Source organism: Pleuronectes platessa, chromosome 22, assembly GCF_947347685.1.
Source record: "Pleuronectes platessa chromosome 22, fPlePla1.1, whole genome shotgun sequence".
In the NCBI taxonomy this organism is placed as follows: Eukaryota; Metazoa; Chordata; class Actinopteri; order Pleuronectiformes; family Pleuronectidae; genus Pleuronectes; species Pleuronectes platessa.
In genome coordinates, this window is record NC_070647.1 from 18453919 (window position 1) to 18477463 (window position 23545).

Below are 23545 nucleotides of genomic sequence, written 5' to 3' on the forward strand. Positions count from 1 at the left end.
AAGAAGAAGAAGAAGAAGAAGAAGAAGAAGAAGAAGTAGAAGGAGGAGGAGGAGGAGGAGGAGGAAGAAGAAGAAGAAGAAGAAGAAGAAGAAGAAGAAGAAGAAGAAGAAGAAGAAGAAGAAGAAGAAGAAGAAGAAGAAGAAGTAGAGAGGAGGAGGAGGAGGAGGAGGAGGAAGAAGAAGAAGAAGAAGAAGAAGTCCCACTGACCATCAGACATACAGACATGGACTGTCCTCGTCTGTACAACTGATTTATTATTTAATATTCTCCTTCTTCCCGGTGGAAGCTCCATTATACACATGGCCGACATATGCAGCCCCCCCCCCCCCCCCCCCCCCCCCCCCCCCAGCGCCACACACACAATCTCACACTCACATGTTGTAGTGCAACATGTCACTTTAACATGTCGGTTTCTATCTGTGCTTCTTCTTCAGCCTCTTTCTCTGGGTTTCTGTCTTTTCACCAGATTTGAAATGATTCTGTGACGTCTCGTTGTTTCTTCTCTGAGACGACGACTCGTGATCAGAGTCGAGTTTGAGTCGAGTGTGAAAACGTGTGAAGCTTTTCATTTGTTCAATATGATGACTCGGGCTTTTTCTTTCACTTGATGAATAAGAGAATCATCAGACGGTATCACAGCCAAATTAATTAGTGGAAAATCAAAGATCCCAGAGGAAGGTGATGCTTCTTAATCAAATCACGTGAACCCACAACCACCACTCTGTCAGGTCAGTACTGATCCAGAGCCGTTAAGAGCACAGACGCAGTGGGAACAGACACAGCAGCAGCTCCACTTGAACCTGATCCAGAGTCTGTCAGCTGCTGGGTACTGACGCTCCAAGAGCTCCATTCACACACTGAGTGGTTTAATGGTGAGTTGTGTCTCCGCGGATCTATTTCTGCTCGTCTCACTTCCAGCTGCTGCCAAACAAAAACCAATCAGACGCTCAGCGGATTAAACAAAGATCTGAAATCACATGAAGTTCACGGAGCTGCTGCTGCTCCTCTTTAGTCTGTGAGAGCTTCACGTCTGATTCACAGTGTTTCACCTTTTAAACATGAAACTAGATCTGATTTCACAAACTGTTTAATTTAATTTACTCTCGTTCATCTGACTGTGTTAAAATGAGATAAATGAGTTCACTGCTTCACCAACATGTTTATCATCTCAGCCTCTGATTCTTCATCGTCACATAAATGGATGACCTCATTTTATTGTTGTGGATTTTGTGTCATTACTTCGTCAGAGATTTGTGCGACTTCCACAGGGAGTCATTATTCTGATCATTTGATATTGTGGTTTTATGTTGAGCTTCTTTCATTATAACATAATCTCTGACAATTTCCTTTAATAACTGATGAAGTGAAATTGTCTGGTTAACATTCAGAAAGATGCTGAGTTTCTTTTCATGGCAACTTTGAGAAACAACACATGTTCCCATTAGAGAAGCTGATGCCAGTGATTTATAATAATATACGTCATAATAAGACACTCTGTGATTGGTCCCGGACCCCCCGAGCGTCCCTCCTACCTTCGGGTTCAGGACCAGCTGCTGCTCGTCGAAGTGCAGCAGAGCCACCGAGCTGGACTCCGAGTTGTTGACGAAGATCTGGAGACAGGGATAGAGGGACGTCCCTTTGCAGTCGGCTCCACACGTGAACACACACTCGAACATCTCCTCCGGACGCAGCACCGACACCACCTGAGAGAGGGGAGGAGGAGGGGGAGGAGGAGGAGGAGGGGGAGGAGGAGGAGGAGGGGGGGAGGAGGAGGAGGAGCCGTGAACTTCCGGCTGAAATCAGTGTGAATCTCAGATGTTTCACTCAAAACCACAACTGAGCAGCTGGTGGCGCTAAAGAGTCTCACTAAAGTCAGTGGGATCCAGGTCATAGACTTTGAGTTAAGATGGACGACACAGCAGTTTCCAAAGTGAAGCCAAAAGAAGCCTGATCGCCCCCTGGTGGCAGGCTGCAGTCAGGATTATAACCCCTCCTCCTCCATGTTAGCAGACGGGACATGGACTAAACTCGAAACTCAAAGTAGATGTTAAAGATGTTTCTGTCACTTCAGCTCGTTCTTCTCTCTCTGATGTTTCTTCAAGTTTCTGATCAGTTTGGTTTGAATCAGTTATTTGATGATATAAAAACCGGCTGAGACGAGATGATTGACAGCTGAGACTGACTCCTGATTGGTCGAGAGCTTGTATTGAAGATAAGTTTTATTCCTGAATTTGCTTGTAAGGATTTGGATCTTCCACATGGCAGCGATGAGCAAGGCAGCAGCTCTTCTCTCTGCTCATTACCAGTCTGACATAAACAAATATCAATAGGACGTAAAACAGAAAATCAATCCTTTCAGATTTGATGAAGTCCGAGGCGTCTTCATCAGTCAGGAGGTCAGCGAGCTAAAGAATGAGATTTATGTGAACCAGTGGATTAGTGAGTCCTCTAACGGCCACAGGACTTTGTGTGATTTATAAAACACACACACACACACACAAACCCACTCCACTCTGTATAATGCATGAACGTTGTTTCAGGACAATGCAATAAGCTAACAGCCGAATAAATCAGGTCTGACTTCATCTTTCCAGTGAACAGCAGAGTGTGGACGCTTGTGATTTATGACGTGAACCTCTGAAGGTGGAGAAACTCACTTTGTATCGACAGGAAAAGATTGAAATGAATGACTTCATAAATCTGAAGGAAAAGGCCTGAGCTGGAGATTGTGTCAAACCTAAAGTAAAGTACTTTAATCACAGGCGACGTGACGCGGGTTCAGATCCCGAACGAGACGTCAGAAACACGAGGCTCAGAAAGAGAGGAGACTAAATGAAGCTGATCCTGATCCCAGAAAACCTTCATATGATGTCATACGGTCAGTGACATCATTCAGTTCTCTGCATCCACTTTGTAGGAATGATGTCATCATGACACTACAATATAATCTGAACAATGACATCATATAGTGCATCAAGTTTTACAACCAATAAGACCAGAGATCAGATCTACAGCTTATTTAGATCAACCAATCACTGTCTCCACATGCATCACTGACAGGCTGACTGATGATTGACAGGTCCTGTCAGTTCTGATGACTGACAGGACCTGTCCATCATAGTGACCTGATTTGTTTATGAAACTCAGATCATCTCCAGGAATCCTCTGACGTCACAACTTAAATAAGGACTTTTACAAACACTGAAATGTATTAAAGTAAACAAATACTTCAAAATCCTTTACAAGGGGATTAATATTCAATTTAAAAAGTAACATGGTGGAATCATCAGGACACGATGAGGACTTTTAATTACTGTATTATTAATCTATCTGTCTCCAAGCTGCTCAATCCCTGATGTAGAAAAATGCAGACTCCTCAGTTTACTGTGGTTTTCTGATAAATTAATAAATAATTATTCATATGTTCACAACAAGACTTTTTAAGAAACTAATTGTACAGAGTAATGGTTGCATAACTTTAGATCCTGACAGAGAGACACACAGAGAACATGAAGATGATTAAACTCATTAACACTTGTTCATGTTTCATAGAAGCTCCAGGAGCAGCTCCAGCCCGCGGGGCGGCCGCGAGCCGCTGGCCGCACTCACCGTGCAGTTGGCCGGTTTGCTCTGGAGGCTCTGCAGCGTCGGGCTCAGCCAACAGAAGCCGAGGATGAAGAGGCTCAGGATCCCGCAGGCGATCAGGAACAAGCCCAGACGGATGCTCTTATCCTCCGCCTCCGAATACTCGTACGACACCCGGATCTTCGCCATGGCTGCTCCGAGGAGTGAGGCTCCTCCACCGGCATGGAGAGGAGGAGAGGAGGAGAGGAGGGGAGAGAGAGACTGAGAGAGAAAGAAAGAGGAGGGGGAGAGAGGAGAGAGAGAGAGAGAGAGAGAGAGAGAGAGAGAGAGAGAGAGAGAGAGAGAGAGAGATAGGTGACTCTGTCTCTCCTGCTGATAAATTGTTGAGTTTAAACAACATCTGTTTCCTGGTTTCATGGTTTCAGTTATCCTCCATATCTCTCTCTCTCTCTCTCTCTCTCTCTCTCTCTCTCTCTCTCTCTCTCTCTCTCTCTTTCTCCCTCTCGCTCTCTTCTTTTGATATAATTGTGTAACTTCAACACAAATGTCAAAGCTACAGGATTCTCTGACTCTGTTCTTTGTTAATTCTCCTCAGGGTCATTTACAAAGTTTATTCTGTTAATTGTACTTCATTAGGTGATGAAACTGTTTCTGTCCAGGGATCAATATGGTTTCAGTTCACTGTGTGTGTGTGTGTGTGTGTGTGTGTGTGTGTGTGTGTGTGTGTGTGTGTGTGTGTGTGTGCGTGTGTGTGTGTTAAAGATGCAACCAGTCTCCAGATGGCCTCCGAGGATCGATCATCGATTTCTCTCTGAAGAGAAAAGACCGAACTAACAAATAGAGACTTGAACTCAGAAGCTTCTCGTTGGAACTTCAACCTGTTTCACTAATTCACTGAGGAAAATGGTCGACTCACACTTTCCTCCTGTTAGTTTGACAATAAATAACACAATCCACATGTTAAGAAGAGGTTTGGTGGAAATCAGTGCAGAAATAATAAACATTGTTCTTTATGGAATTCATTGAACATAAATAAATATAAACATAAAAAAGAGAAAGGCTGCAGTACAGATGTGGATATGAAGAGTTTCTTCTCTGTGCTTGTTCCTGGTGCATGAAGCTCCAGAGAGCAGCTCAGCAGGGTGCACTGGTAATCAGGGAGGCATGTGGCAGGATTATTATCATCTCTGCAGATCAAGAGATTACAAATATCAACGGACATCAGCGCGGAGGAGCCACGTGTCTCTGCAGAGCCAACAGGAAACCACAGTTTGGAGAACAGCAGAGAGAAACCAGTGGCCCAGTCCCAGTCGGACTCACAAACTGGGTGAGACCTAATGACATGAGGTCAAAGTGCAGGTCCAGGGTCAGCTGGTTCCCTTAGAAGCTCCTCTGTTTACAGAGAATAAAACAAATAACAATAGATGTAAAAGGGCATCGACTCAGATCCACATTCAGACGATTAGGACGCTCGGCTCCGGCTGCTCTGACGTAGGAGGAAACATTTGGCTGAAAATCCAACAATCAACAGAAATGAAATCCTCCTCGTGCAGCTTCGTTCTGCATCAAATACACAACTTTATGTGCAACACAAGGTTTTATCTGCAGTGAGAAACAGAACTGGACAAAACACAAAACTCGTGCAGGACATTTTACTCAATGATTCATGATATTAATTCTAATTTGAAGCTTGGTTCTACATTATTTGTAAAATGACTGTCACTGATTGGTGCAGGTGTTGGTTGTGTTAAGTTCATATTGTGTTATCAATATTTCAGGTCACTGTCATATGACAAAGAAAAGCATCAAATTCTCACTTCTGAGAAGCTGGAAACTGACATTTTGATATTTTATGACACAGATCCTGGTTCTCCTGTGAAGATGGTTGATGATTAATCTCCTGATGATCAACTAACAGATGAAATCAGAACGTTCCTTCTGAAGCTGGAGACGGTGGATCGGAGCTGGACCCGGTTCTGGATCTTTCTGGATCTTTCTTCTGCTTCAGTGAGAAATGAACTAAATAAAGTCTCATGTTCTCACTCCCACACGTTAATGCACAGTTACATAACCGAGGTTCAGACAGAATTAAACAAACATAACAGTTTACTAAGTGAAAACAAAACTGTAAGATTATTGAGTGTTAGATGTGAAGTGAAGGAAATAACATCATTCAACAGATTGAGTGAAACTAACTCGTTATCTGTTTGTCTTCAGCAGCTAATTCTGAATAATCATTTAATCTCCACTGATTCCACCACTTCAGTAAAATCACACTGTGTTAGTGTCTGTAGTATCATGTGTGTGTGTGTGTGTGTGTGTGTGTGTCAACTCAGCTGTAATGAAACTAAAAGACTGATGTTATCAAATAATTTCACATGAATCATTTTAATAGATTTAGCTGCTGAAGACGTGACGAAGGAATTTACAGTTTTATGATCATCACTTAACTTTAGAGATGAAATTTCTACTTTATTAACAAGAACAAAATATAAAACTGGAATTCATTTCAATTTGAACTTACTTAACGATTCTTCTTTAATGTTAATAAACCCGTTCTCCTGCCGGTTGGTTTGTTGGTATATGGCGCCGCCATGTGGACAATAGGCTGAAACAGTTTTCTGTCAACTTACATTCAAAGAGATGTTGTTTGAAACATCAAAAAAAGATTTTTGCCCTTATTGACCACTTGAGTCCTTTAATGTGGAGAAATAACATAAATCAAATCCACACATTTCTGCATTAAATGTAAAATGTTAGCTGCTCCTTGAACCTTCTAACGACTGCAGTCGTCTGAACGGACAATTCACAGAATCACGTTTATTCAAAGGAAAAATGCTCCAGAAAAATTGGTTGTTTCTTAAATGTCATAAAAACCAAAAATGTGTCGTTTTTCTTGACACAATTTATCAATTTTTTTTTCCTAAATTGTCCTTTTTTCATTATTTAGCTAAAATGAATTGATCAAGTGTAAAAAATCTGCAGTAATAATATTACAATCTGCAGATTGATCTTGACTAAATAAACTTTTCAAATAGAAAGTTGCATGAACACAACTTCAGTCAAACTCGATATCAGACAAAACGTTAATTCACAGCGGAGACAAGCGTTTGTTTTCATTTTAAATGAAGTTAACGTTAAAGCATTAAATCTATATCTGCACGTTGAAGATCATCTTCCAGGAGAAAACGAGGATCGGTTCATTTTCAGTCCTGAAAAATAAAACATGACAGTTTCCACGTCAACACAAAACAAACAATCCAGACTCGTCGTTGAATTTCATTACCAGAATATTTATTTTATTCTTTTTCCTATTAAAACACTAGCTGCCATATTTAATAAAACAGCCAATGGCCAAGGGCCTCAGTCGTAATTCTCCAATCAAATCTTGTCGAGCAGGTCACATGGGATCTGTGGGCGTGTCCTTGGCTTTTCTGCTGTAGTGTCAACAAACTGGCCCCTGTAGTCATGGCAACGCCGTCACAGTCGTCGTCACGGCAGCGGACGGCTGGAAGGTGGTCCCCATGGTTCCCATGGTAACAGGAAGTCGGGTATTGCATTGTTCAGAAAAAAGATTTTTGGTTTTTCCTGTTTTCTTAAAAATACTGCCTTGAATCTCCGGTGTGTGTATACATACACACATATAAAGACACATATGTACACACACACATCTGCCTGGACGTCGGGAACTCCTGGAGGGAACTAAGAAATATATAAACTCAAATCAAATCACTTTTCAAGACCTTAAAGAAAAAGTTTTACATCTGGGAAGATTCGCTTATTAGATTTTTTGGCTGATTTGAAAATTTGACACCGACCTCGTGTCTGTGCGCTAAACATGGAAGCTGCAAGCAGTCGTCTCTAGCTTCTACAGTACTCCAGAGTACTCCACAGTACTCTACAGTACTCTACAGTACTCCACAGTACTCCAGACTAGTTCAAATGAACGTGGATCCAGACCCAGAACCCCTCTTCTGCTCTGAGGAACCTTCACACCTGATGTTCAGGTCCAGACTGAACTGAAGCGTCTGAAGCTCTGAACCAAACGAGGTGTGAACGAGTCGTCAGAGCTGAGAGGAGCCTTCTCCCGTCTGAAAGTTCCACCGGGTCAATCGACTGCTTCATATTTGCAGCACTGACGTCAATCTTCACTAAATCTCAGCCACAAAGTGAATAAACCTGTTTCCCCAAATATCAAACTCTTGCTGCTTCCCCCTCGGAGCGCTCGCTCAGCAGCAGACGCTGCAGGTCAACGTGGGAGGTGACAGAAAAGAGGAAGGAGGTTAAAGAAAAGAAAATGAAATAAATATTGAAGGTGAAGAAATGAGGAGCTGCAGAGAGAAAACAGGAACTGTGATGTTTGAATGACAAAAGCAGAAATGAAAAACTGAGAATGAAAACTGAGTGTGAACGAGATGTGAAGACATTTTCATTCTGTCTGAAACTTTTATCCTCAGAGTTCTGACATGATGTGAAAAGGAAAATCTGTATTTCTCCTTTTCTTAACCCTCCATTATTGTTCCACTGCGTCATTTATTAAAAATGAATTTAAAGAGACGTGTGGTGATATTGTATTGATGAGTATTTACTGTCTAAAGACTATTGAAACATCAATAAATCTGATTTTCCCTCAGTCCCACATAAAGTTTCCTTCTGCCCCAAATGTTCACCACAGTCGTCGGCTCCACTCTGGTGACGTCCCTGGTTCTGGTCTTTATGAGGAATTTATTGATAAGAAGAAAATAATAATTCCAATTAGTTTAAAATCACTTTGATTCACTTCTGTTTCTGGTTGTTGAACTTTACGTGAATTGGCTAAAACCCCAAAAGCTGAGTCTCTCTCCTAAACCCGCTGCTGCTGCTTCCGGCACAAAACAAACCAAAATAAAAGATGTTTTTTCTCCTTTTATTATGAAATAGTGCTACAATGTACATTGCATTTCCTCTCCTGACTGTCCACTGTTTGCTGATGTGTGTGCTCTGATGTGTAATGTTGGAGAAACCTGGTAAAAATAAAGAAAACTGATAAATATCTTGAGTTCTTCAGACACAGAGTGAAATAATTATCCATCCTGACGTTTGTGATCGAATCCTTTGTTCTGTGTTAAAATCTGCTTCTTCTTAAAAGCTTCTCTTGACAAAAAAATAGTAGATTCTGAAAGACGGAGTAGAAACGAGAATCACTCGATCAGATGGACAGTTATTTACAGCACTCGTGTCTGTGATTGTTGTACTGTGCTGTCTGTTGACATTTAGTCTGTGCTCCACAAAACAGAACCAAACCCATGGAGGGAGGGTGGGAAATAAAGTTAAAAACAAAATAAAATGAGGTAAAGAACAAAGAAGAATCGGTCAAGTTAAAATGATAAAGTCTTAAGAGGTCAAGAGACGGGACGTCCTCTCCTGTCCCGACTCCTTCACGGCCAGATTCACTTTAAATGTGTGTGGAGGTGGAATAAAACCTAGACGGGGGTGATGGATGAGCCAGGAGGGCCAATGGCAGGCAGGCAGGAGGAGGGACAGCCAATCAGAAGGCCTGCTGGGCAGGATTGTAGTTGAAGGTGGAGGGAACGTGAGGCCGTTCTTCTAGTTTATCGTACTCCAGATGAAACTCCTGCGAACAAAGAGAACGTTTTAAATGTGTCACTTCATAACAGAATGAATGAATCACTGATAAAATTCTGATTCAATTTATTTTACCTCCATTAAATATTTTACCTGCTTTTTATTTAAAATTGGTGAATGTTGCTCAGTGTTAAATCAACTTCGAAATTAAAGGTTCACATCATAAATCTGTATTTACACTTTAAACTTTGGTCATAAAGGAACATTATACTGAAAACAGCTCTTGAACATGAAGGGATTAAAAGCCCAAAACTCACGAGGGTTAAATAAGTTTAAGGGTTTAATTTCAAACTGAGTGAATGTAAAGTTAAACTTGTTCACTTTCACCTTGGCCACTTTTCTCCAGTTGATGCAGTCGAAGAAGTAGTAGGTCCCTCTCTCGTAGGCGTTGGTCTTCAGCGTGGGCTCCATCCCCGGAGCCCGAGTGATCCAGACCCGCTCTTCTTTGTGATACCGCCAGTCCCGGTTAAAGCTGCAAACACACAAACACACAAACACACAGAACCTCCAATCAGGACTCACTTCAAAACGTCCTGTTGTGGTGACAGAGAAGATCCGGTCTCTCTCAGTGTGTGTCGTACTTTTAAAAACAAGATGTCCATGAAATGAATTACTGTGTGTGTGTGTGTGTGTTCCTCTTACAGTTCTACCGCAGCCAGCAGTTGTAGTAGGTCTCCACCGTTCATATAGTAGAGATAAAACAGCAGATCTTCACCATATCGAGACAACTTGATGGCTGCTAACTGCAAACAGGAGGTTAGAGACTCAAGTCAGTCGAGACACTCAGACCAGAAATCATCAAATCACTTTCACCCTCATGTGATTTGAATTCAATCACGTACCTTGTCCCTTATGTGGATGTTGGTTAAATACTCTGACGGGACGTGGAAGTCTGAAGGAGGAAATTACGTCAAAGTTAAAAACTCCAACAAACTATTTACACATCCAGCAAACACGAAGCCCCATGATGGTCTCTGTGCAGCTGCTTGTGACCACGAGAGGAATCAATGACTTCCATGAATCTTCAGGATAAACTCAAATAATCAAACGTTCATCTCACCGATATCCTGCGGTCGACATGGAGCCGACGCCCAGGGAGACGCAAACTTGGGGTAGAGATTCCTGAAGGAGACAGAAAAGGAGACGTTAAGGTTCACACCCCCTTCCCACACCTGCAGTCACGTGATTAGTTCGATGCTGATCATGATTTGCACTCAGTCTCAAAATAGAAGCCAGAATTGTTGAAGCTTTATACGAAGAACAGGTTTGTGTGTCTGTGTGTGCGTGTGTGTGTGTCGTACTCGGGTGAGTTGAGGTTGAGGCCCAGCGTGGTGAGGTCAGAGCCCAGCGCCAGGTGGACCATGCCAGGGTCCGTCTCCGCCGCCCGGATGAACGTCAGCAGGCCGATCATTCCAAACTGGTCCGTCACCATGCCCAGCGGGATGTTGGTCACGCGCCCTGTGACACGAAAAACCAACAGACAACGGCTCAGACTCAAATATGCTCATATGGTCGTCGTCCCCCCCCTCCTCCCCCCCGTGGACGTGTCACATGACTCTCACCGTCAGGAAGAACCTGGATCCCTTTCTTCTGCTGGTTGTTGTTGCTCGGTGCAGAGCTCTTGTCCCCGGGGAACTTTGGACCATCTGAGTTGGAGGTGGACTTTCCTGACGAGTTCAGATTCTGATTGGACAAAAAAAGGAGGTAAAAAAAAAATGAGACACAAAACAAGAGAGAGGAGCCGAAGACACCGAACAGGAAACAGAGCTCGAGATGTGAGATTCATTTCCACTTCCTTCAGTTTGAATCTATTTCTAGTCACAATCGAAAGTCAGAAAGAGCTCAGTCACCGTTTTGCTGTCTTCACTGGTGCTGGTGGGGTCTTTTGACTGGTAGTTGGGACCTGGGAGCGCTGGGAAGTCCTCGTTGTGGATCGAGAAGTCTTGTGACTGCTCACTGGACGGCTTGGTGACCATGCCAACTGGACAAGAGGAGGACAGGGCAGTTAGCAATATGTCGACAGCAGCTAAATATGTCAAAGTAATAAAAAAATAAAATCACACACTCCCACCGTAAGGCGCCCGACCGGCCAGCGGGTTGAGCAGCGGGGTGGGATTCGAACCTCCGTCCCTCCGACTCCTCTCTGCTAACACGGGGAAGTCCGACAGGTCCAGCCCCGTCACGTTCTCACTGCCGTCTGCACAGACACACAAACACACACAAACACTTCTGAGCTCAGTCACACATTCAAACCAATGAAGATCCAGTAGTGTATCACACCATGAGCTGGTTTTTCACCTGTTCCATTGAAGATGTTGTTGGATAACGAGTTGTTTAGGTTGAAGCCGGGATTCCTGTTCACCCCAAACCCTGACATACTGAGACACAACACACAGACACACAACACGGGCTGGATTACTCTCTGAACTGATGACACTCGTGTGAAAACTGAAACCAAAAGGAGAAAGTGAACACCGGTATCGATCTAACCACAATGTCACACTGCTGTTACTCTGTGTTTTTGGTTTCAACACATGAAGCTGAGAGAATCTTGATAGATTCATTTGACTGAGTTCGAGTCCCCTCAGACCCCCCCCCCCACGTTTCATTCTGTGATTGAACATTCAGTCAGTGACCCGGTGAAGCGGCTCCAGGTCTGTGTTACCTGTTGATAGTGAACGGCTGCCGTGCTTGCTGCTGTTTGGGCATCCCGATGATGCTGGGCGACGACCGGCTGGGACTCCCCATGCTGCCGCTCCTCCCTCCTCCGCTGCCACCCCCCCTGTCGCCGCTGCCACCCCCCATCCCTCCTGCTTGACCCGTGGGACCGCCCACCTGCTGGCTGTGGTTCAGGACACTCCGGCTGTTCATCGGCAGGATGCCCCTGCAGGGAGAGAGCAGGGAGGTTAACGCTGCTCCAGGTGCTTCTGTGGTTTCATGCTCACATACAGTTTGTGAAGAGGAGGAACACGAGCAGCTGGAGGTTTGAGGTGAAACTGTTACTGACAGGAAGTGTGAGCAGCACTTTGTATTCACCGCTGGTAGAAGAGTCATGTGACTGATGAGAGCCAATCAGAACGAGTGTGGGCGATGGATAATTGTTTACAAAACACTTAGTTTCTCTTCTTCCTGACTAACACGCAGCCGCAGCCTTTTCAAACTAAAACAAGACAAACTTTTGGAAGCTGGTAAACTCGTCACTGACACGTTTTAAACTGCACAACTACATAAATACTGAAAAGAAACTAAACATTAAAACAGTGGACGTGTATTTTTGCCGTACCTGCTCGGTGATGGAGGAGTGTGCATTGTTCCAGAGTTGGGTGTACTGGCATGACTGGAGAGCTGGCTGGCAGACTGGTTCAGACCACTTCGACTTAACTGAGGTGCTGCGCTGCTGTTCATACCACGCATGGGAAACCCCAACGCACCTGCAACAAACACACAGAGACAGAAAACTTGTTTATTCAAAAAGTGAAACATGAACCTTCTCAGTTTAAACATTGTAGAAAAACACAGTTCTGAGCTTAGACTGAAAAATACAGGTTTTAACTCTTTATGATGAGATCTGTCTTTGTACAGTAGAAACTGAAAGTGTCTCAAATACTGATCATTTGAATGGGTCCTGAGACAAGTGTGTGTCTGTGTGCGTCTTACTCTGCGGACCATATAAACTGGCTCCCAGCTGTGACAGTTGACCCGTAGAGGAAGCAGAGGAAGACACCAACATCTGAACACAGAGGAAATCCAACCGATCGTTCATTAACAGTAGAGATGTGTTGGTTATGAGGTTTATCACTGTAGGTGTAATTCACCATTCTTTCACACAATACTTTAACTATGTATAATGAAACGGTATAGAGTGAATGATGAAGATCGATTTAGAAAACCCTGAGTAGCAGTAACTCACATCTTTATCTGGGCGGTGAGGAGGGAACATGGACTGCTGGCTGTAGTAGAGGCTTGAGTCGTCCGCGTAGTCGTTCTCCACCCCCCCCTCCATAAACTTCTTCCGGTTAGCACCAAACATACCTCGTGTCACCTGAGGAGCCGGAGAGGAAACCGGGTCAAGAACACGTTGAAGAGGTGAACCACACACGTCTTAAAGATCCTGTGAACTAAACTTTCTATATTTGTAAAGAGGCAACAGGCAAATGAGTTACAACTGTTTGGATAATTGAATAATTATTGAAGCGAAATTTTAACCTCTTAACAAAGATTTTCTCTCTTTTAATTCAGATTAAACTGAACATCTTCGGGTTCCCGACCGCTGGTCAAACCAAACAGATTTAGTTAAGGTGTCAACTTCAGATTCTATTCAGAGATTGACTTACAAACCAAGGAGTTAAATGAAAAACTAATTGACAGATAACGGACATTATCTTTACTAAGAACTAATATTCTGTATAAGTTGTGTACAGCCCTGAACACGTTGGTGCATCTGTGATTCAACAAGCAGGTGTTACGTCCAATTCCTCACATTGAACTAGTTGTACATGAAAACAAAGTAAATTAAATGACGTGTGGGTTTTACTACATGATTTGGGTTCGAGGTGGATGTGGAGTGGAAACACATCTTCAGAGCTGCTGGACCAACCGGGGACCGGTCTGGAGCATGTGCACATCAGAGTCTGAAGCAGCTTCTGTCATCACCTGCCCTGGTTCTCACTTCACACTCAACTCTGTTCAGATGTGAACTCACAGCAGCTCTGGATTCGTACGTTTCCAGAGCAGCTCTGGTCATTGAGGGATGTGAACCCATGTCTGCGGGGTTTCACAGGTTGAAAGTAGGTTAACTCAACACCCGCAATCTGCAGCCGGTGAGCAGCAGCTAATGGAGCTAACGCGCTACTAACGGGTCCAACCCGGCTGTGTTCGGTGTTTAAAGCCCGTGGTTCCCGGTGTGAGTTCCCGTGCAGCACCCACACGGGACCAGCAGCCGTTAGAAGAGGAAACTTCTTTCTCCTGGTTTCACATGTCCGTTAAAGGAGCACAAAGCTAATGTTAGCATCATGAGCTAATAGAGCATCTCAACCTGACTGACGTGGATCAGACCTCGAGGTTTCCTGCTGGTTTTCAACAACACGCACAAACTGACTCAACCCGCGTCACGATCTCAGAGCAGCTGAAATATAATATTACATATTAGCTTCCGTTACCGTGTTAGCTCCAAATGCTTCAGGAGCTACCGCTAGCTAGCAAGAGCGCGTAAGCTAACGGCTGCTTCAATAGGAATACACGCGTACGTTAGCATGGGAGCTAGCGCTCGCTACCAAGCTAGCTGCTCGGCTATTAGCACCGTAAGAAGGCCGCTACACGAGCTCTTAAAAGCGGGTTTAGCGCCGGCCGTCGAGCCGGTGAAGTGTGATTTGCAGCGGGTAAGCGGACAGGCTATCGGGCGGAGACATTGACCGGGAAAAGTGTGTTTTATTCGGGTTTGGGCCTGCGCCGCCTCCGTTGGTCAGTTTCCCAAAACAACAACAAAAAGAACCGGGCCGCGCGGCTCCGGTGAGAGTCGAGTGCCCTCGGTTCTCCGCTCAGTTCGGTCCCGTGCACACGAGCCCACGGGCCGGGTTTCTCAGCGGCTCCGCTTCGGCCCCGAACCTCCGAACCAGTGAATAAAAGAAGAAAAGCAGAATCTCACCGCATCAATCTTTCTTCCCCGCTACAATCCAAGATGGCCGACATCACTTCGCAAATCAGAGAGGATGCTGGGAAACCTTTCCCCTCTGACCCCTGAGCCCCGTTACGTTACTCTAATATAGTTACTTTACTCTACTCTACTCTGTACTACTTTACTGGATGAGGCTTGTTACGTTACTCTACTATAGTTACTTTACTCTACTCTGTAATCCTTTACTGGATGAGCCCCGTTACGTTACTCTACTATAGTTACTTTACTTTACTCTACTCTGAACTACTTTACTGGATGAGTCTTGTTACGTTACTCTACTATAGTTACTTTACTCTACTCTGTACTACTTTACTGGATGAGTCCTGTTACTCTACTATAGTTACTTTACTCTGTAATACTTTACTGGATGAGCCCCGTTACGTTACTCTACTATAGTTACTTTACTCTTCTCTACTCTACTCTGTTCTTAATGAGCCTTGATATGTTACTTGACTACAATTACTGTACTTTATTTCACTCGGTTTTAATTTACTCTACTTTACTGTATGAACCATGTTACGTTACTATAGTTACTTTACTTTATTCTACTCTTTTCAAATTTACTGGTGGCACTGCTAAGTTACTTCACGATAGTAACTTTACTTTACTCTTCTCGACTGCACTGTTCCCTCCTGTTGTGAAAGAATAGTTTCTGATCATCCAGAGAAATGTTCGTCCACGTCCATTTAAATTATTGTAAATTTATTTATTTGTTTATATTTAGAATATGAATGTATTCTTCAGTCAATCTCTTTCAAAAATTCTAATAAATCTATTTTGATCTTCCAAAATTCAACAAATCTTCCAGCTCAGGTTAATGTATTGACCTTTTATGAACGATACCTAATCACAGGATTATATTTACAGCAACACGTGATTCCACAGACTGTTGAGGTCTGTGAGAATGTTGTGGTCAAACCTCTGAAGACCAGATACATTTTTTCGCTGGGTTTTACTAATTCATTTTTAATTAGTGGGGAAATACACTTTTACACAGATAAATTGATATTAATTTAATGTGTACCAGACAACTCTAAGAACAGTTTCCATATGGAATGAAAATCTATTATATAATTATAATTAAAACTGTTATAGAAATTAAAGTATAAACATCCTGTGTTTCTTTAAATCATGATTAAATACATATTAACTATAGAGGGAAACTGTTACTGTTGAACACTTTGCCAAATCTTTACCGTATTATACAAAATGAACAAATGAAGCTGTGATGGAAGGTTGAGAGGAAACGTTGAAGTCTTACCAGAATAACTCCTGAGTGATAAAAGTTGTAATGTCCCAATTTTTGGTAAATTTGATCATTTTGTTTGTTTTAAAATTTCGGTCTTGTTTTATTTTGTGAATCCTACAGACTGCTGAGCGGAAGTTTAGTCATATCTACAGCTACTTGACATGTCTCTTTCGATTGGTCGCTTGCATTAAGGGCTCAGTCTGACCAATGAGCGCTGAGCTCAGAGCCGCAGTCACACTATAAAGCCCCGTAGGGCCCCCACTCTCTACACATCGACTCTTTGAATCTCATCAAAAATGTCTGGACGAGGAAAGACCGGAGGAAAAGCTCGTGCTAAGGCCAAGACCCGCTCTTCCCGGGCCGGGCTCCAGTTCCCTGTGGGCCGCGTCCACAGGCTGCTCCGCAAGGGGAACTATGCGCACCGGGTGGGAGCCGGAGCTCCGGTGTACCTGGCCGCTGTGCTCGAGTACCTGACCGCTGAGATCCTTGAGCTGGCCGGGAACGCAGCCCGCGATAACAAGAAGAGCCGCATCATCCCCCGCCACCTGCAGCTCGCGGTCCGCAACGACGAGGAGCTCAACAAGTTGCTGGGGGGAGTCACCATCGCTCAGGGCGGAGTGCTGCCCAACATCCAGGCGGTGCTGCTGCCCAAGAAGACCGAGAAGCCCCCCAAGTCCAAGTAGAAGCTCCGCAGACCCGCATAAACACAAAGGCTCTTTTCAGAGCCACCCACCTACAATGGAGAGTCAAAGTCCGGTTACAGCTGAGAATCAGCTCAGGTTCCTCTGGAGCTCAGACATTAGTATTAGTCTCCAGTAAATGACCATGAATCTGATCGATCATGAGACTTAATCACATTAATGAATGTTTAATTAATATCAGATTGTTGGTTTAATCTGATTCAATCTGAGACTTAAAGTTACAACTAAATACATGGACAAATTGTGTCTGATACATTTTGTCTACTTCTGGTCCTTTTGATTCAAATTATAAATCAGGTAAAATTTAGTATCAAACAACCTGAAGAGAAGCCATGTCCCCTCGGCCGCCCCCTGGTGTTTGGCTGCAGTATAGGTCATACACCATGTTAGCAGATGGAACATTGACCTGTCACCTAACCACTGCAGCTAATGACCTATATGAGTGGCTATGTGAAAACACTCACCTCAGTCGCCCCCTGGTGTCTGTCTGCAGTAATGGTCATTGATTGCAGTGTCTGTCTTTTGAATCTTCTAGACGCATTTATCTTTAAAGATTTTCATGTCCGTGATCCAATTTACTACTTCTATTACAAACAGTTTTCCTCTGTTTACATAAAAAAACTATAAAAAGGTTTCTATTTGAAATAATGTAATTCAGCATCTTGTCAGGTGCTTTTGTTTTGAAGAACTTTTAACCGGAAGTTCATAGACTAACTGGCTCCAACTTGAAAAGGGGAATGACACATGATTGGGCGTGTTGGTGCAGACTGTTCTCCTACACGTCCGCAACCCAGAAATAAGTAGGGACGTTCTTCGCTTGCAGAGCATTATCTTTCTGCTCTCGAGATGTCAGGTCGCGGTAAAGGAGGAAAGGGTCTCGGCAAAGGCGGCGCCAAGCGCCACCGGAAGGTTCTGCGTGATAACATCCAGGGAATCACCAAACCCGCCATTCGCCGTCTGGCTCGCCGCGGCGGAGTGAAGCGTATCTCCGGGCTGATCTACGAGGAGACCCGCGGGGTGCTGAAGGTGTTTCTGGAGAACGTGATCCGTGACGCCGTCACCTACACCGAGCACGCGAAGAGGAAGACGGTGACCGCCATGGACGTGGTGTACGCCCTGAAGCGCCAGGGCCGCACCCTGTACGGCTTCGGAGGCTGAACACACCAGATGTGACGACACAACCCAACGGCTCTTTTAAGAGCCACCCACTGAGTCCTAGAGGAGACAAAGTCCTGATGAGCTCGAACCCGCAGCTCGGTGCTGCTCAGTCACATGAGACATGTTGAGCTGCAGGGCCACAACCACTGACGAGACACAATGAACAACCGACACCACAGACACATCACTGAATCGTAGTCATCACAGTCTAAATCTTCATTATAACTGATACTGTTCTGTCTGATTTAAGTCTGTGAATAAGGAAACAACAGACATGATGAATCAAATCATCAACTTACTCAAACGAAGCAGTTTACACATCAACAGACCTCATCACAGGAAACGTCTGAAAGTCTTAAAGATGTATTTTAATTTATATTAATCTTCCATTCACTGAGTTTCTGATTCAGTCCATTTGTTAGAACCAATAACACGTTTCCCTCTAAAAGTATAGAATAAATCACTAATACCCCTTTTATTTTATACATTAAAGAACAGTTGTGTTTCAACGTTGTACAAACATAAGACTCATTTATGTTTCTACGATTTTGTCCCTGAATTGATTCAGCACTGTACAAACTTAATAACCTCCACCCTGATCACATTAAACGTAGTTAGTGTCAGTTAAAGTGAAGAGTCAAGACCGTGTGTCCAAATTAAAAACACCGGGAACATCATTAAATGGCAAAGATATTAAAGCGGTATATTCTTTACTTATATATATATAGTTTATTCTCCACTTCTCAGCTCAACAATACAATTATCTAATATATTTTTTAATTTACATTCAACAGATGTCTTCAGATGTGTTAAACCTCACTTTAGTTCTATTCTTTCAAATGATATAGTTTATACTGACTGAAAACAGAAATGAATTGAGAAAATATGAGTTTGTATATAAATATTTTTATTTTATCGGTAGTATATATATACAGTTTAGCTCTAAACTTTTGCCCTGGATAAGAAATGACTGATGAACTTGTAGAAACTCAGAGTGACGCTGAACATGGAGCTAATGACGGAGGGGGAACCGCACAGCCTCATTTGCATGTGATGTGGATAAATGCGCTCAGCCGCGCCTCCCCCTCACATCTCATCTGATCCACAGACACGATGCCTGATCCAGCGAAGACTCCAGCGCCCAAGAAGGGCTCCAAGAAGGCGGTGGCGAAGGCCCCCGGTAAGACCGGCAAGAAGAGGAGGAAGTCCAGGAAGGAGAGCTACGCCATCTACGTGTACAAGGTGCTGAAGCAGGTGCACCCCGACACCGGCATCTCCTCCAAGGCCATGGGCATCATGAACTCCTTCGTGAGCGACATCTTCGAGCGCATCGCCGGGGAGGCCTCCCGCCTGGCTCACTACAACAAGCGCTCCACCATCACCTCCCGGGAGATCCAGACCGCCGTCCGCCTGCTGCTGCCCGGGGAGCTGGCCAAGCACGCCGTGTCCGAGGGCACCAAGGCCGTGACCAAGTACACCAGCTCCAAGTGAACTGCGGAGACCCGCTTCCACCCAACGGCTCTTTTAAGAGCCACCCACCGGCTGCCTGGAGACAAACTGTCCTGATGCTTCCATGTTCACATTACAAACATTAAAATGACCCAGAACTTTAGATACATGTTCCTCGTGTGTTTCCAGGTGTATGAAGCTTTAGAGAAGTTCACTTGAATCTAAACATCAAATGAATTAGTTTATAATTTAATCTATAGAAGCAGTGAATTTTGAAAAGCAGCAAACCATTGAGCATATTTATATCTTAGACCAGTTTCCTCTAGTATATGATTTCATGTTTTGATTCATGTGTATTCACCACTCGATGATTCTCACAGGTTCCACAACTGTCAGATGTTCACTCAATATGAAATTAGATTAATGCTTCATTCTGTAAACAAAATAATTCCAACTTCAAAATGTAAACATGAGTCGAAGGATTTAGACGCTGACTAGAGAACTACTCATTCACACTGAAGCTCCAGGAACTGGGGGATTTTAACATAGAATTCTATATTCTTGGTATGAAAATTCAATTTGTGATTTTAATTTCCCACGGGATTAATAAAGTATCCATCTATCTACCTTGTTGTGAAAACTGATCCACTGTGGAACCAGAGTAAGATTTAGATTCAGTCTCATATTAACCATCGAGTAGACGTGACCTCAGGCTTCATAACTCAATTTCTCATTCCGTATATTTTACTGTTTGGTTTGCACCAAACTGTATTTGACTGATAATAAAAGACTAATGTGATAAACGTGGTGCGTAATATGTTTCACAGTTTACATAGCTTTACATGAATCACTCTGATTTCATATCAGGAATTACCTCAAAAAATTATCACTTTTTATTATATTTATATTCAACACAAGTCTTCAGATGTGTTTAACCTCAGTTTAATTCTTATTATTTCAAATGAAAGAGATTCTACCTTCTGAAAAAGTAAATAGAAATGAAGTGATAAATTATGCGTTTGAATAAAATATATATGAATGTATATATACATTTATATTTTACCTGGATTATATATATATATATATATATATATACACATATACAGTTTAGCTCTGAATGACAAATGACATCAGTCAGTAATTGTAGAAACTCAGAGTGACGCTGAACATGGAGCTGATGACGGAGGGGGAACCGCACAGCCTCGTTTGCATGTGATGTGTTTAAATCCGCTCCGCCGCTCCTCCCCCTCACATCTCATCTGATCCACAGACACGATGCCTGAACCAACGAAGGCTCAAGCGCCCAAGAAGGGCTCCAAGAAGGCGGTGGCGAAGGCCACCGGTAAGACCGGCAAGAAGAGGAGGAAGTCCAGGAAGGAGAGCTACGCCATCTACGTGTACAAGGTGCTGAAGCAGGTGCACCCCGACACCGGCATCTCCTCCAAGGCTATGGGCATCATGAACTCCTTCGTGAGCGACATCTTCGAGCGCATCGCCGGGGAGGCCTCCCGCCTGGCTCACTACAACAAGCGCTCCACCATCACCTCCCGGGAGATCCAGACCGCCGTCCGCCTGCTGCTGCCCGGGGAGCTGGCAAAGCACGCCGTGTCCGAGGGCACCAAGGCCGTGACCAAGTACACCAGCTCCAAGTGAACTGCGGAGACCCGCTTCCACCCAACGGCTCTTTTAAGAGCCACCCACCGGCTGCCTGGAGACAAACTGTCCTGATGCTTCCATGTTCACATTACAAACATTAAAATGACCCAGAACTTTAGATACATGTTCCTCGTGTGTTTCCAGGTGAATGAAGCTTTAGAGAAGTTCACTTGAATCTAAACATCAAATGAATTAGTTTATAATTTAATCTATAAAAGCAGTGAATTTTGAAAAGCAGCAAACCATTGAGCATATTTATATTTTAGACCAGTTTCCTCTAGTATATGATTTCATGTTTTGATTCATGTGTATTCACCACTCGATGATTCTCACAGGTAGAAACTCAGAGTGACGCTGAACATGGAGCTGATGACGTAGGGGGAACCGCACAGCCTCATTTGCATGTGATGCTCCTCCTCACATCTCATCCACAGAAACCTAAGAAGGATTCATAACCTCCATGTTCAAAGTCAGGTCGCGTTTCACTAGTTATTAAACCAAACACAACCTCATTATAATTATAAATGTTCTTCTCACTGCTGCTGTTTCATAATTCTTCAGTTATGATAACAAGCTGTTTGTTTTCCTGGTTCTGAGCAGATTTTAAAAACTGGCTCTTTTTGTTGACGTCAGCTGAGAATGAACCAACGACTCTTTGTTTAAAAAGTTTATATACAAGTTAAATAACTATGAAATCAAAGAACCTGAATCTAGAGGCTCGTAAGTTTAATGATTAAGATGAACTGACAGTTATTTATTAAATGTTTAGCTGTTTTAATCACTCATTATTTAGCTGATTGAATGTTATTATAGAAACTACTCGTCTGAGTTTCCATCCATTCACATTGAACTTGTTCATTTCATCCATTACTGGTATCTGTTGTGAACACATGCAATTTAATAAATCACAATCTTTCTGTCATCTTGTGAATTCAGAAGTTGTCAAATGAGTGTTTGGGGTGACAATTGAATGCCAATGGGTCACCACATGTATCCAGAATGAACAGGACGGGAGGCTGATGATTCAAGAAACAGAGAATTGATTTGAGTCGGAGAAATTATTAAAAAAGTCTGATCAAACATCACAGGATGATGTTCAGAGTGTGGAGAACTAGACTGTACTGGATATATATAAAAGAATACAAAGAGTTAAATGCTCAAGAACCAATTTAACAAAGCTAAATTATTATACGTAGAAACGAGCACAGCACTATTTAATCATAACACTGGTGTGACTGCACCAGTGGATTATCACTGCAAGCGATATTAAACAATGAAATAACAGAAGAGGGCCTCTAGTTCACAGAGCCAATAACTCACCAATATTCAAACCATCACACCAGGATTGCACATTGCCCATAGAACACAACAAAATCAAATAACACATCTGGGAAATATCGACAGTGAGTCAATGATGAAAGATAATATGTTCTAATTATATTTAATAAGTTCTAAGAATGAGTAAATGTTTTATATTTATTTTAATATAGTAGCAAATTATCTTCTTGTTTTTAATCTTCTGCACTGAACAATAACAAACGTCCTATGTGCTCTCAGCGGAAGTGACTCCTGTCACGTGCCTCTCTTTGGACCAATCAGCGCCAGCAGCGGCCCGGCTCCGGCTACATAAGCTGAGCTCCGCCACTTCCTCCACATGTTCACTTCTCTGTCGTCATGGCTCGAACCAAGCAGACCGCCCGTAAGTCCACCGGAGGGAAGGCTCCCAGGAAGCAGCTGGCCACCAAGGCCGCCCGGAAGAGCGCCCCGGCCACCGGCGGAGTGAAGAAGCCTCACCGCTACCGGCCCGGGACCGTGGCTCTCAGAGAGATCCGCCGCTACCAGAAGTCCACCGAGCTGCTGATCCGCAAGCTGCCCTTCCAGCGCCTGGTCCGGGAGATCGCTCAGGACTTCAAGACCGACCTGCGCTTCCAGAGCTCCGCCGTCATGGCTCTGCAGGAGGCCAGCGAGGCTTACCTGGTCGGCCTGTTCGAGGACACCAACCTGTGCGCCATCCACGCCAAGAGGGTCACCATCATGCCCAAAGACATCCAGCTGGCCCGCCGCATCCGCGGGGAGAGAGCGTAACCTGCCCGCACTCCGCTCACCACACAACGGCTCTTTTAAGAGCCACCCACCCGCACTGAAGAGTCAAAGTCCCGCTGCTCTCAAGCATTAATCACTCCAGTATATAAACACAAACCTCATGACCCAGCTGGTCAGTTCGGTTTTTACATGCAGTCACTACAGAGAAGATCTGTGGGGGGGGGTGTGTTACTGAAACATGTCACCTGCAGGTTTAGATTCAAACCATTAAGAGTAAATGTGTCTGATTCATTTTTAAACTTTACAGTATCTGGGACCTTTATAGTGTATAATTAAATGTGTAACCTACAGAAAGACGTGAACTGTTCCACCTGCTACTCAATGAGAGTTAATAACTTTGAGCC

At 43.7% G+C, this 23545-nt stretch overlaps 6 protein-coding genes across 8 annotated transcripts; 4 read left to right on the forward strand and 2 right to left on the reverse strand.

Annotated features, from left to right (window-relative positions):
* Positions 1–1408: 1408 nt before the first annotated feature.
* LOC128429223 (calcium-activated potassium channel subunit beta-4) lies at positions 1409–3798 on the reverse strand. Its single transcript, XM_053415496.1, has 3 exons — positions 3611–3798; positions 1534–1704; positions 1409–1417 (listed from the first exon to the last, which is right to left on the reverse strand). Exons 1-3 carry the CDS (start codon positions 3773–3775, stop codon positions 1409–1411), a joined length of 345 nt encoding a protein of 114 aa, XP_053271471.1. The 5' UTR covers positions 3776–3798.
* A 4680-nt stretch (positions 3799–8478) lies between these two features.
* LOC128429105 (CCR4-NOT transcription complex subunit 2) lies at positions 8479–14957 on the reverse strand. Of its 3 annotated transcripts, none has more exons than XM_053415394.1 (15): positions 14856–14957; positions 13122–13253; positions 12878–12941; positions 12495–12642; positions 11877–12095; positions 11510–11589; positions 11277–11408; positions 11062–11192; positions 10774–10894; positions 10513–10669; positions 10272–10333; positions 10054–10103; positions 9854–9954; positions 9539–9683; positions 8479–9200 (listed from the first exon to the last, which is right to left on the reverse strand). In XM_053415394.1, the coding sequence occupies exons 2-15, from the start codon at positions 13239–13241 to the stop codon at positions 9114–9116; spliced, it is 1617 nt and encodes a 538-aa protein (XP_053271369.1). In that variant the 5' UTR covers positions 13242–13253; positions 14856–14957; the 3' UTR covers positions 8479–9113. The 3 variants fall into 3 exon arrangements, with proteins under 3 accessions (XP_053271369.1, XP_053271368.1, XP_053271367.1); XM_053415393.1 differs by having other exon boundaries at positions 11283–11408; positions 12869–12941; XM_053415392.1 differs by having other exon boundaries at positions 12869–12941.
* A 1461-nt stretch (positions 14958–16418) lies between these two features.
* Positions 16419–23183, forward strand: LOC128429114 (histone H3). Its single transcript, XM_053415406.1, has 2 exons — positions 16419–16671; positions 22768–23183. Exons 1-2 carry the CDS (start codon positions 16431–16433, stop codon positions 23181–23183), a joined length of 657 nt encoding a protein of 218 aa, XP_053271381.1. The 5' UTR covers positions 16419–16430.
* LOC128429126 (histone H4) lies at positions 16822–18013 on the forward strand. Its single transcript, XM_053415416.1, has one exon. The coding sequence runs from the start codon at positions 17682–17684 to the stop codon at positions 17991–17993; it is 312 nt and encodes a 103-aa protein (XP_053271391.1). The 5' UTR covers positions 16822–17681; the 3' UTR covers positions 17994–18013.
* LOC128429123 (histone H2B 1.2-like) lies at positions 19070–20245 on the forward strand. Its single transcript, XM_053415414.1, has one exon. It carries the CDS (start codon positions 19107–19109, stop codon positions 19482–19484), a length of 378 nt encoding a protein of 125 aa, XP_053271389.1. The 5' UTR covers positions 19070–19106; the 3' UTR covers positions 19485–20245.
* Positions 20707–22020, forward strand: LOC128429122 (histone H2B 1/2-like). Its single transcript, XM_053415413.1, has one exon. The coding sequence runs from the start codon at positions 20718–20720 to the stop codon at positions 21093–21095; it is 378 nt and encodes a 125-aa protein (XP_053271388.1). The 5' UTR covers positions 20707–20717; the 3' UTR covers positions 21096–22020.
* Positions 23184–23545: the final 362 nt, after the last annotated feature.